This window comes from Mytilus galloprovincialis, chromosome 8 (genome assembly GCF_965363235.1).
Source record: "Mytilus galloprovincialis chromosome 8, xbMytGall1.hap1.1, whole genome shotgun sequence".
NCBI lineage: Eukaryota > Metazoa > Mollusca > Bivalvia > Mytilida > Mytilidae > Mytilus > Mytilus galloprovincialis.
Window position 1 is genome coordinate 21,885,766 of NC_134845.1, and position 13,252 is coordinate 21,899,017.

General features: G+C 32.4%; 1 protein-coding gene across 3 annotated transcripts in view; it reads left to right on the forward strand.

The window, feature by feature from the left end:
- LOC143085327 (heat shock 70 kDa protein 12B-like) overlaps positions 1-10,436 on the forward strand; it is a 25,523-nt gene extending 15,087 nt beyond the window's left edge. For 2 of the 3 annotated variants that reach the window (XM_076261608.1, XM_076261609.1), the window contains exons 4-7: positions 4,747-5,046; positions 6,187-6,411; positions 6,811-6,967; positions 9,041-10,436. In XM_076261608.1, the coding sequence (XP_076117723.1) occupies positions 4,747-5,046; positions 6,187-6,411; positions 6,811-6,967; positions 9,041-10,179 (1,821 nt within the window). In that variant the 3' untranslated portion in view covers positions 10,180-10,436. The remainder of the gene's footprint in view (positions 1-4,746; positions 5,047-6,186; positions 6,412-6,810; positions 6,968-9,040) is intronic. The other variant, XM_076261610.1, reaches the window with a different exon arrangement.
- Positions 10,437-13,252: the final 2,816 nt, after the last annotated feature.

The window sequence follows — 13,252 nt, forward strand, 5'->3', positions numbered from 1 at the left end:
TTCTTGAGTGTCCTAGATGTGGTCTCCAATATGTTGGTGAATCTATGCAGCCATTTCACAAACGCCTCAATGGCCACAGAAGTGACCTCACAAAAAAACCGTATATTCCTGTCAGCCAACATTTCAGGTTACCAGATCACAATCTGAAAGATTTTTGATCACATGAAGATCCTTGTGATCGAACAGGATTGTACATGGCAAAATAGGCAAAGAGAAAATCGGGAGAGGTCTTGGATAAAAACACTGGGTGTCCTCCATCCAGATGGAATCAATAGAAAGAAATAATTAAATTTACAGTCTAGTGTTTATATTATTATATTCAGGATTTTGGATTAAAATCAATCGACCAAAACTTACCTGTATTATTAGTGATCTATGTTTACACCTTATACATTATATCTCATTATTGTTAAAACTTTTGTCACCGAAGAAGGCCATTTGTTGAGCCGAAATATTTGCAATTATTGTATAATTTATATCATCTGTTCAGTTTTTCCATCTTTGTGCAGTGATATTCAACACTTTTTAGTGTTTTGTTTTCCATCTATTTATCGGTATTGTTACACAATCTTTCAGACTCATATATATATATATATATATATATATATATATATATACGAGTCTAAATTGAAAACTACGTTCAAACCAATGATTGCGTTGGATAAAAACTGCAATTTTTATACGTGTGCATGTAAAATAAATTTCGTTGTAGAGGGTCTAAATACAGCACAAACAACATTTTCCAAAAGACCAAAAAAGATCGAACAACTAATGTTCTTAAACCCTGCTGACTGCCATTGGCGATTGCCAAAAAAATTGATCACGAGATGTAACGAAATGGATCTTAATATAACAGAAAATAATTAACTTGTGGCCATATTTTTATATAAAGTGCCTAGAAGATGTTAGAGTAGATTTGATTTGTATCTTCCTCCCCGGTGCCGGGGCTGGAACCTGTTCTTTATTTTATAAACAAGTCTAAATTGAAAGATACGTTCAAACCTATGATTGCGTTGGATAAGAACAGCAATTTTTATACGAGTGCATGTAAAACAAATTTCGTTGTAGTGTCAACGTATATTTGTTCCACCTAACAGAAGTTCCAATGGAAGGGTCTAAATACAGCACAAACAACATTTTCCAAAAGACCAAAAACGTGATAAAGTATATTTAAACAAAACGCATTTGACTAACAGGTTGAACAACTGATGTTCTTTAACCCTGCTGACTGCCATTGGCGATTGCCAAATAAAATTGATCACGAGATGTAAAAAAAGGGATTTTGATATTATTTTAATAGTAAACAGAACATAATAAACTTGTGGCCCAGATGTTATGCCACAAACATAAGGTGTCAATATTATTTTGTACACCAGATCTAGATTTCGACAATATATGTCTCTTCAGTGATGTTAGGGATCGAAACGGTATTTGGAAGGCCATATAATGTACCCTCAATTTAAGATAGACTCTTGAATTTTAAGAGTCAATATAGGATGAACGGATCATATAAACCTGAGGGAAACTATGATACAAGCCCAAACGAAAAAATATACTCAAGTCTAAATTGAAAACTACGTTCAAACCTATAATTGCGTTGGTAAAAAACCGCAATTTTTATACGTGTGCATGTAAAACAAATTTCGTTGTAGAAGGGTCTAAATACAGCACAAACAACATTTTCCAAAAGACCAAAAAAGTGAAAAAGTATATATAAATGTTGTGTACGAGTTATCATTTCGTACAAACTACAACTTGCATTTTGACTTTGTATGAATTGTAATTTGTACAAAAAGTGCTTGTATAAATTACAATTTGTACAAAATTTCACTAAATTTCACTTATAACTTGGGCAATTATTTTTAGTATGGATTTTTTTTATAAACCATTGATGCACATTATAGAATTTTTATTCAATGACCACACTTCTTGTTGGCCAAAAATACAATCAAACATGCCCATCTTTTTTTATATGAATGAATTGGATAGTTAATTGTATAATATGATTATATTTAAACAACTACTGTAACAGACACTATGCAGTAAATAATTATAAATATAACATATTATAATGGTTTCAATCAATTAATCTACGTTCAATTGACTTGGAAGTATTCACTAAAACTAAATTCTGACGGAGACAGGAAATAACTATGATGATACGTGCAAGCAAGTTAATTCAGATATTATATTATACGAAGAGGATGTTATAAAATCGTGTTGAAAAATTACGTCGCAAAAAAAATAACCTTCTTCAGTGTCAAATGTAATACAATACAAGTTGGTTATGTTCATACAAATTTTGTTTTATGATCGTGCACCAAATAGTACACAGATAATATAAACAAGAAGTATCTTTAAAAAAGATATCCGACGTATTTAAATTTGAGTATATGTTTAAAACTATCATTTCGATAACCTTCAGAAGCACAAATTAAGATACCATTTAAATAACGTTTTCTCTGTTTGTGTTCATTATTCTCGGTCCTCGTATCTTTCTGTTTACATTCACCAAAACCCCGCGGAAATCTCACATGCGTTAAGGTGCGTTCTAAAAGTCATGTACGTTCGTACAACAAAGTTTACATTAAAAATTATATAATTGTCCCGAATAAACAGCTGTCACGGATGCAAACAGCTATTGGAGAAACAATTATTTTAATAAAAATATAAATCTTTGTAAGATCTAGTTCAAATATTTATAGTTTTTCACTTGCTTTCCATCACGATATAATTAACGAGACGTTTTTTCAAACACAATCAAATCACCCACCATGACAGCACTTTGTCCAATCACAGAAAGGATTTTCGAGCATGCGTATTCTGTTGCCATAGTTAAACGTCCTTAACTTCAAAGGGCACAAACCGAAACTATACCGACTATGTCGGAAAAATGTCATAGCATAACAATATTTGTATACACGCTAGGTTTTTCATGATTTAAATAACGCAGTAATCAGATTCCGAAAATAACAAACTGCACGTTACACAGAAAGATAAATCAAGAAGAGGACCATCGAAAAACTCCAGTGGATAAGTAGTTTAAGTTCATCTACTAACATCCGTTATATATATAATGAAAACATTAATTTGTTTTAAGGTTCATGTGGACCCTTTGGCTAAAATGGCTGTCTGTCACCTCAAAGAGTACAGACACACATGTGCATCTCAAAACAAAACGTTTTAAGGCATAGCATGCTCTAGATAAAAAAAAATCAAATGCATGGTATGATTTAGAAAATTAAATAATTAACTGTATTTCGCAGTGCACTTTTATTTGTCCCTGCAGAAGATGATAAAATTAACAAACAATTGGAATTCGCTTGATATGGTCCACTCAGGTACACAGTTTTAATCACCAATTATTGTCAGGTATCTATTGTCCAATTAATGTCCGTGTCAATGAATACACTTCAATTATTACATGTGGGGAAGTTCTCTAAATAAAGGCAACAGTAGTATACCGATGTTCAAAACTCATTAATCGATAGAAAAAAAAACCCAAATCCGGGTCACAAACCAAAACCGAGGGAAACGCATTAAATATAAGAGGAAAATGACCACACAACATTAAAATGTAACACACACAATAACGAACTAAGATTTAGACAAAATCCGATGAGAATAACAAATATAACATCAAAACTAAATACATGAATTTGGGATAGAAAAGTACCGTGACACGTCTTTTAATAATGTGAATTCACACTCAAATATAAGAGGAAACAAACGACACAAAAGAAACACAACGTTAAAATGTAACACACACAGAAACGAACTATAATATAACAATGACTATATTTCTGACTTATTACGGGACATTTTTAAAAAAATAAAAAAAAATAGTGGGTTGAACCTGGTTTTGTGGCATTCCAAACCTCCCGCTTTAATGGCCATGTTAAATATAACATTAAAATGACAACACAGCATTACAGGACTACAATACAAATAAATAGGAGAACATATTTGACAAAGAAACACACGAATAATAGCTAACAAAAGGCACCAGGTTTAAAATTTAATACGTCAGAAATACGTCTCGTCCACACAAGACCCACCAGTGACGCCCAGATACAAAAGCTTGAAAGCCAAAACAAGCACAAAGTTGAACAGTATCGAGAACCAAAACTTCAAAAAAGATGTGGCAAAAACAGCCAAGGGTTTTTGTTTGGGACAAGAACATCCCTATCATTTAGAATAATTTATACTTTGCAAACAGTAAATTTTATAAAATGACTATATAAAAGATATACATGATAAAACTGAAGTATTAACTAATTACAGAAAACAACCAGATACATTACATAAACCGACAAAATCCAACACAAAAATTAGACACACCCGAATTAGTCAAGGCCTCAACGCAAAGTGACGTCATATTTGAAATTGTAAAAAAGGACACAAAAAAAATAACGTCACATTTGAATGAATAAAACTATCTATCAAAAATAAGATAGAATTAGGATTGATTTAAGATTACATTTGTACTAAATACTGATATTATATTTAATAACAATGAAAAATTGCAATACTTAATACTACCTCTTTTCCAACTTATTTTATTTTTCTTAACATAAAACATAAATATATTTATCTAGGGCATGCTATGCTTAAAATATTTTCCAAATGCATAGGTTTGTCTGTACGAAGAGTAAATTTTGAGGTGAAAAATCAGCCATTTTAGGCAAAGAGTCCACATGAACCTTAACACCACTTTAAGAAATACTTAAAATATATATTCTCCAGACGCCAATAAAGAATTACATCTTGGTGGCAGCCATTGATTTTGGAACAACCTTTTCTGGATACGCCTATTCATTTCGTCACGATTATGAAAGAGACAAGCTTAAAATATATACCAATATGTGGGCACATAACAGCGGGCTATCGGCAAAGGCTCCATCAGCAGTTTTGATTGGTCCAGATCGTCAAGTGAAAGCATTTGGATATGAAGCACACAGAAAATACAACGAATTAATAGAACGTGAAGAGGCCATGGATCATCTATTCTTCGAAAAGTTCAAAATGATGTTGTTTACCACGAAGGTATAAAAATTCAAGATTAACCAAATCAAATTGCTTAGATCGACAACGTGACAAGCTTAGTACTACCCTCCATCAGAAACATTATGAGGCAACGGTTTTGAAAGAAAAAAAATGTATTAATATATGAGAAAACAACAGTATGTACATCATAAATTAAATACATGTACATTTATTCAGTTTTAGTAGTCTGTTGTTATTTATGTATTATTGTCATTTTGTTTATTTTCTTTGGTTACATCTTCTGACATCAGACTCGGACTTCTCTTGAACTGAATTTTAATACGTATTGTTATGCGTTTGCTTTTCTACATTGGTTAGAGGTATAGGGGGAGGGTTATGATCTCACAAATATGTTTAACCCCGCCGCATTTTTGCGCCTGTCCCAAGTCAGGAGCCTCTGGCCTTTGTTAGTCTTGTATTATTTTAATTTTAGTTTCTTGTGTACAATTTGGAAATTAGTATGGCCAGCTGAAGGACGCCTCCGGGTGCGGGAATTTCTCGCTACATTTAAGACCTGTTGGTGACCCTCTGCTGTTGTTTTTTTATTTGGTCGGGTTGTTGTCTCTTTGACACATTCCCCATTTCCATTCTCAATTTTATTCATTACCAATAGAAAGAATTAATACATAGTTTTAACAAAATGTATAATGAAGATTACTATCATATAAATAATTAGAAAAAAAAATGAATAAAATGGCAACGTGAAAACATTCAAATATGCAGCTTGTTTCTTTTCTCAAATAAAAAATCAACTGCAGTTTAAGAATAAATTGATGTTTAGAATATGCATACTGTTGACATAACCGTTTTTTTTTGTCAGCTATAAAAAGCATAACCTGACACAATGTGAAACAAATTCAAACAAAAGATACAAATAGTGTTGTTTTTTGACAAAACAATCAACGAAAAACAAGTATGGCAAACAGCGATGGACGACAACCAATAAATAACATGCATGCTACATCTTAAACTAAAATGTGGTATGCTAGTCAATGAGACGACTATCTCCAGGTGATCAAAAAAAAATAAAAAAATAACAACAATATTATAGTTCACCGTACAGTTATTATTTTTTTTTTTATCAAAACATGTACATTTTATCGTCAGTTTTGCTGCATTATAGTCCAACAAATATTTCAGAATCTGAACAACAAAACTTTGATACGTGATATTTCTGGAAAGGAGATGCTTGCTATAGATATGTTTGCTTTGGTACTTGGATACCTACGGAACCATCTGATGCAAAGACTACAGAACCGTGATACTGATAATATACTGGACGAAAACACGATACAATGGGTTCTAACTGTTCCGGCAATATGGAGTGAAAAGGCAAAACAGTTCATGCGATATGCAGCGGATAAGGTAGTTAATAAGTAAACTCATCATAGATACCAGGATTAAATTTAGTATATACGCCAGACGCGCGTTTCGTCTACAAAAGACTCATCAGTGACGCTCGAATCCAAAAAAGTTAAAAAGGCCAAATAAAGTACGAAGTTGACGAGCATTAAAAGAATTTACTTGAATATGAGAAACTAAGTTGTTTATGAATAAATTTTCCTATTTATTTTTTTATGGGTATTTTAAAAACATTTAAACAGTTTTAATAGAAATAAACTTTTAAAATTAAATTTATCTAAAAATTGTTCATGATTACTTATAATGTAACTCTGATTTATAATGAACACATAAAAAGATTGAGTGTAATTTTGTCATGAATACAGCCGCATTAAACTTAAATCGAATGTACCTGATTTTCAGGGTGGTATTCCGAGTAAACACCTTATTCTCGCCTTGGAACCGGAAGGTGCATCATTATACTGTAAACATCTACCACAATGCATCACCATGCAAGGCAAACGAATGACTGATAACGCATTAGAAAATGGAACAAAGTACATAGTGTTGGACATTGGAGGTATTTTATTATATTATCAGTATAAATATAAACAAGGGGCAGGATATTGCGAAAGACAACAAAATTCTTCAATCGATTAAAGTCATACAAAAAATGGCATAAAAAATCTCCGTGTTGAAGACCCGCGTACTTTGAACTGTAATCATTATGGTTTACTTTCACAAAGTTTGACTTGGATGTAGAATTGTCACTTTGGCACTCATACCACATCTTCTTATATCTATTTAAAACGAAAAACGACGAAAGAACAATTGATAGCTGTTAAAAGACAACATAGAAATATATAGACTGAGCAACCAAAACCCTACACAAAAATGTGGTGATCTCATGTGCTTCAGTAGGATAAGCATAAATTATCCTGATCAGTAACGTGCAGAAATACATATGTGAAAATACAGGTCAATAGGATACTAAAATTTTAATTTCTCTTTCAGTATTTCACTCTGTTCATACTATCATGAACTCGAAATGCTTATATAAAAGTAAAAGAACATTTGTTCGTAAACGATCAGTCTGTGTTAAGCAGATATAAAAAACTATAAGCATTACAATTAACCTTCTTGTACCTCTTACCTTTATTCCTGTTGTAACGATGCATGTTGTCGCTATACAAATGGTTTATGTCATACATATTCAGAACAACGTACCGATATATGTTTTTGATTGTGTTGGTGTCTTTGCTTTTGATGAGACTTTTCCTGTGTTGATTTGTATTGCATGTTCCATGTATTTTTTTGTACGTCCAAAATAATAGAATCATATTCAAAACAGTGTGGTTGTGGCCATTGATTGACGACCTAAATTATCCCATTGACTGGGGCAGATTAGGTGAACGTTTTTCTGTAACGACCACTGTTCACTACTTATTATAGAATTTAAACTGTGGGGTCACCAAAGGTTCTTAACGCCTTCAATAATGAAATAATTCGAAAAATTAACCAGGAATAACCTGTATGTTTTGATTTATATTATTGATATAAACCAAAACCTCCTGTTATTCCTGATTAGTTTTTTGAATTACTTTATTTAGGTGTTGAGAACCCTTGGTGACCCACAGTTTAAGTGTCTTTAACAAGTATATAGTAAGCAGTGATCGTTACAGACAAACGTTCACATAATCTGCCCCAGTCAATGGGATAATTTAGGTCGTCAATCAATGGCCACAACCACACTGTTTTGAATATGATTCTAATTCATAAGAACTCTTACAGATTTTTTTATTACAAATAATCCAACAGGTTTTGCAAAGTGTGTTGACCAGGGTAAATATCATACTAGGATTAACAATGAATATCAAAAACTGAAGCTGTTCTGGATCAAAGCAAAATATTTGATATATGAGACAGGCTGTCTATGGATCCCTAAATCAATAACATTTATGCTACATATAACTTATATCTCTCTAGAATGCTGTTATCCTAAATCTAATTAAACATTGGAGTCAGTTAATACCCATGTACCGACTGGACGTAGGTTCATGTTAATATATCCCAACAGCTATAAGTCATGATAAGAATGTCAAAGATAGTTTTTGGTAACAGTTTATTTACAACCACTGGGTAGTTGCCACTGCTGGTGGAATTTGAATTCCCCGAGGGTATCGCCATAAATACTTGGGCTTTTCTATATCAGAAATTATAGATTACCTTAGCTGTATTTGGTAAAACTTTAAGAATTTTGGTCCTCAATGCTCTTCAACTTTGTACTTTATTTGGCCTTTTTAACTTTTTGGGATTCGAGCGTCACTGGTGAGTCTTTTGTAGACGAAACGCGCGTCTGGCGTAAATACAATCCTGGTACATGTATTTATGACGAGTTTATTTACTACATTGATCCACGATTAGTGTCATAAAAAATAATAAAATTAATGACTTCCTTCCAATGTATGAGACTATTTATCCAGGTAAGACTTTGATTTGACTTGCTCAGCATTTGATTTAGCATCTGGCTCCCTCATAGAGTGGAAAATAGTTAAAAACCTTCTTACATTAGAGAACTGAAAATTATTGAAATATAGCAGACAGAATATTCGGAAAACACAAAAAAGTAAGAATCTCCTTTTTTATGTTTCAGGCGGGACTGTTGATGTAACAGCTCATGAAATACAAAGAGATGGAACTCTCCGAGAATTATACCAAGCAACAGGTGGTTGCTGGGGTGGTACAACAATAGATCTGGAATTTCAGATTTTGTTAAGCACGATATTTGGATCTGATATCATTTCTAAAATAAATGATGAATATCCAAATGAAATGATAGATGTACTGCTCGATTTTGAAATGAAAAAGAGGAGCTATGAACCTGGTGTAACTTCTCATATCAGTATTAAATGTCCTTCCTATTTGTTTGAGGTATATGAAAAAATACATGGTGTCAGCATCAGGGAAGATGTTAAAACTACCTGTACAGGTAAAAAGGTTAAATTTGTCCGAGATAAGCTACTTATATATGCGGATACGTATGAAGGATTCTATACTGAAACTTTGGATAAGCTTGTTAATCATCTCAGACAACTTTTACATGTAGAAACATTGTCAGACATAACAACATTACTTCTTGTAGGGGGTTTTGCTGAATCAAAAGTGATTAAAAACAGCATCGTTACAAACTTCCCCCTAGTTCGTGTTATAAACCCAGACGATTGTTCGATGGCAGTGTTAAAAGGTGCCGTGTTGTTTGGTCACGACCAAAAAGCGATTAGATCAAGAATTTCCAAGTGTTCCTATGGAATTGGAACTCACGTTAACTTTCATGAAGGAATCCATCCGGAAACAAAGAAGCGTATTGTTAATGGTATAGAAATTTGTGATGATATTTTTGATATTCACGTGAGGTTGGGAGAAAGAGTTGAAATAAGTCAACCCAGGTTAGAAAAAATCTACCATCGGCGCGTTCAACCTGATTTTTCAAATACTGCCTCTCTGTATGTCTATGCATCCACTTCTAAATCTCCAATGTTTGTTACCGATGACTCATGTACTGTGTTAGGATGTTTGTCTATTGCGCTTTCTGGGGATAAAGATGAAAAGGTACAAAGTGCGCTTCCTGTGGATACTGATAAAGTAATACAAAGTGCGCTTTCTGGGGATTCAAATACATCAGTACAAAGTGTACTCGTCAGTTTCCATTACGTTGGTACAGAACTAGGGGTGCTTGTTCGAGTGGCAAAGACCGGGAAAGTCTTGGGAGCTAAATTCGACTTTCTGTGTTAAAGTTCAATAGTTAAACTTGAAAAACAAATCTTCGGGCGTTTAGCAGTGTCACTATATAAGCACAACTTATAAAGATATACAAATAATAGTATACGTTATAACAATAATTGTGAAGATATTGATGATTTTTATTCATATTTTGTTTATGTAATTGTCAGGTTCATATATAAAGTATACACCACTTACAAATTATTTGAGTAAGGAAGTTCATAATTTCTGCCAAAATAAATAAAGTCTCAATAAAGTATACATATTTATTGCATTTTCCTTTTTTATATTTAGAACAAAACAGAAGAAGAGATAGGATTTGAATAGGTCAAAATATTAGTGCGTACATCATGGTCCTTTAATTTAATTCTAAGCAAATGTAAAAGACAATTTTTTGGCCTGCTCTGGTTATCAATTGACTGGATCATATAAGGTGAACGTTCTTCTGTCATTCCCACTTGTCATATCGTACGAGTTTAAGAAGTGTGGGGTCGCCAAAGGTTCTAAACGCCTAAATCAAATTATACTAGCAGAGGACTAAACATTATGTGTTGATTTAAAAGTTGAATGCTTAAACTTTCTGGTTTTTTTTCTCTTGCACCTACATGTACTCTACTCTTTTATACTATGTAATTCCCCTGGTGAAATGGCCTCTAACAGACTGAGTGATTGTAACATATCTGTTACCGATAGTCGATGACAAACAAGTTAAGGTGGTACCCAACACCTTCCCTAAAACTATTTTGGCTGGTTTAATTTTCATAAAATTTTGACAAAGTCTTTACTTTGACCCTTTGACAAGAATATAAAAATTTCTAAAAATTTGAACCAACCATTTTATCAGAAAAATTACACTGGTTATATAGCAGTTTGACAAACACTAATTTTAATCATTGAGAAGCTTAAAATTCCCTTATGAACACAACGTAATTAAAACGTTTAGCTGATTTTACAGAGTTATCTCCCTGTAGTGTTAGGTACCACCTTAAAGGCAAATGATTCAGTAATATTACCAACATAAGTATTGTGGTTGGCCACGCTGTTATGAAATTCATTATAACAGTTTTAAACTTATTCAACATGATAAAAGAACTCCCATAACTGTCTTCTATTTTCTACTTTTAAGATTACTTCCGCGCAATGAAAACTTGTATAAAAATTATTATTATTTCATTTAAGTTTATTTTATTACGTATAAGGATATACACTGAAAGTAATACGAAATGTAAACTAGAATTATTTTTGTATGTATATGTATTTAACCTAGAGTCAGTTAATTTCTTCGTTTTGTTTGTTTAACTTTACAAATTTTGAATAATCTGTTTTGCAATAAAACTGTTCAGCATTCTTTTGAAAGAAATAAACCTATCAAATAAAGACGAAAATATACAAAGATATATATTATCAAATAGAATAAAATATCAATATAATACGTGTGTCATATTTGTTTCTGCTGTCCTTAAACTAATATTCTTTTACTAAATGATAACGTTAACATTGTCATCGGGGGAATGGATCAAGGCTGAAAGGATCGTGGAACAAGAGTTTGAATGATTGGCTACAAGTTATTGGATTGTGTGATTCCCCTGACCACACAATGGAGGAACAATCTGACTGGCAATGACAGACGGATGACTAATTGCTCGAATTTTTGAATATGCAACTCTGGTTCAATCTTTGGAACACGCCATGCATTAATAATTCAATTATTCTACATGGAATTCTTTTGTTATGGATGGTTTGTGTTCAATCTAAAGTCCTTAAACCAATCAGCTGAATCAAAATTATTTATTTACAGTTTGTATGTAACTAATTTGACATGAATATACGTAATAACCGACATTTACATTAAGTGATACGGTTCCATGTCGAATATTATACTATTTTTAAAACTTGGAATAATAGAGTCAAATTGATAATCTGATAATATTTAACTGACATATTATATCGAGTCATATTAGTGTTAAAGTCTTGTATCATTATGAAATACGAAAATGTTAGTTTTAAAGACTGTATCAGTATGAAATATACGAAAATAAGGAATGAAATAAACGATTTAACACAGTAAATTAATTTAAAAAGTCCAAAATAACAAAATTGGAAATTGCATGATTTTGCTCAGTCACAATATTTTGACAATCTGGTAGGGAAAATCTACTGTCAGGATTGCTTTGTGCGCGTTTGCAACTACTTAAAAACATCAAAAACGTTCTTATCATGTCATAATCAATAATAATATAAAAATCAAGGATTTCGTTAGTATTACTTTACCACAACTTTAACCCCAAATATTGAGACTTGAAAGAATGGTTCCTATTGTCCAGAATTTAATTTAGGAAGGCGTTTTTTTCTCGTTCAGAGGTAGATAGAGAAACTCAAATAAGAATTCACAGAATATTCAAATCAGTCTACATGTACTATTAGCTTTGTCCTAGTTTGCAAGAAGGGACTAAGACCTCAAGAGGCAGATAAAATACATGTTCGTGTTCACACTGTCACTTTACGTATTTATTTACTAAATGAAATTATATGATAATTCTCTCGTTCATCTTAGATAATTATGATCGATACATATGTTTGATTGACGTTTCTTGGTCACTCAATGCAAGTTGAGAAAAACATCACTATAGCAACACTTTCAAAAATTAGAATCTTGTTTCACTATTTCGTTTTGACTTTGTAGTTTTGAGAGTTGAAAAAGTTTCATTTTTAACTTGTTTCTTATTGTCAGACTCTTCAATACCAATGCTTCTTTTTCTTTGAGGGAATACGAAATCATCCATCTTGGTCATTGATTTTTTTAAGACTTTCCGTACCTTTTGAGATCTTGTTCTCACACTTTCTGGTATAGTTTGGTAAGCTGCGTCTCTAAAAACTTTATTATGACTAAGATAAATTATAGGTTTCATAACGTACGTCATATGTGTTATTGGTACGACCATAGAATACCATCCACCCCACATTGAAAACGAGGCATACGCATCAAGGTAGCAGACAATGACGTATGGAGTCCACATTACCAAGGCAACACCCCACATGATTGCATAAGTCACAGTCAAGTGTATGTCCATATGCTCCTCTGATT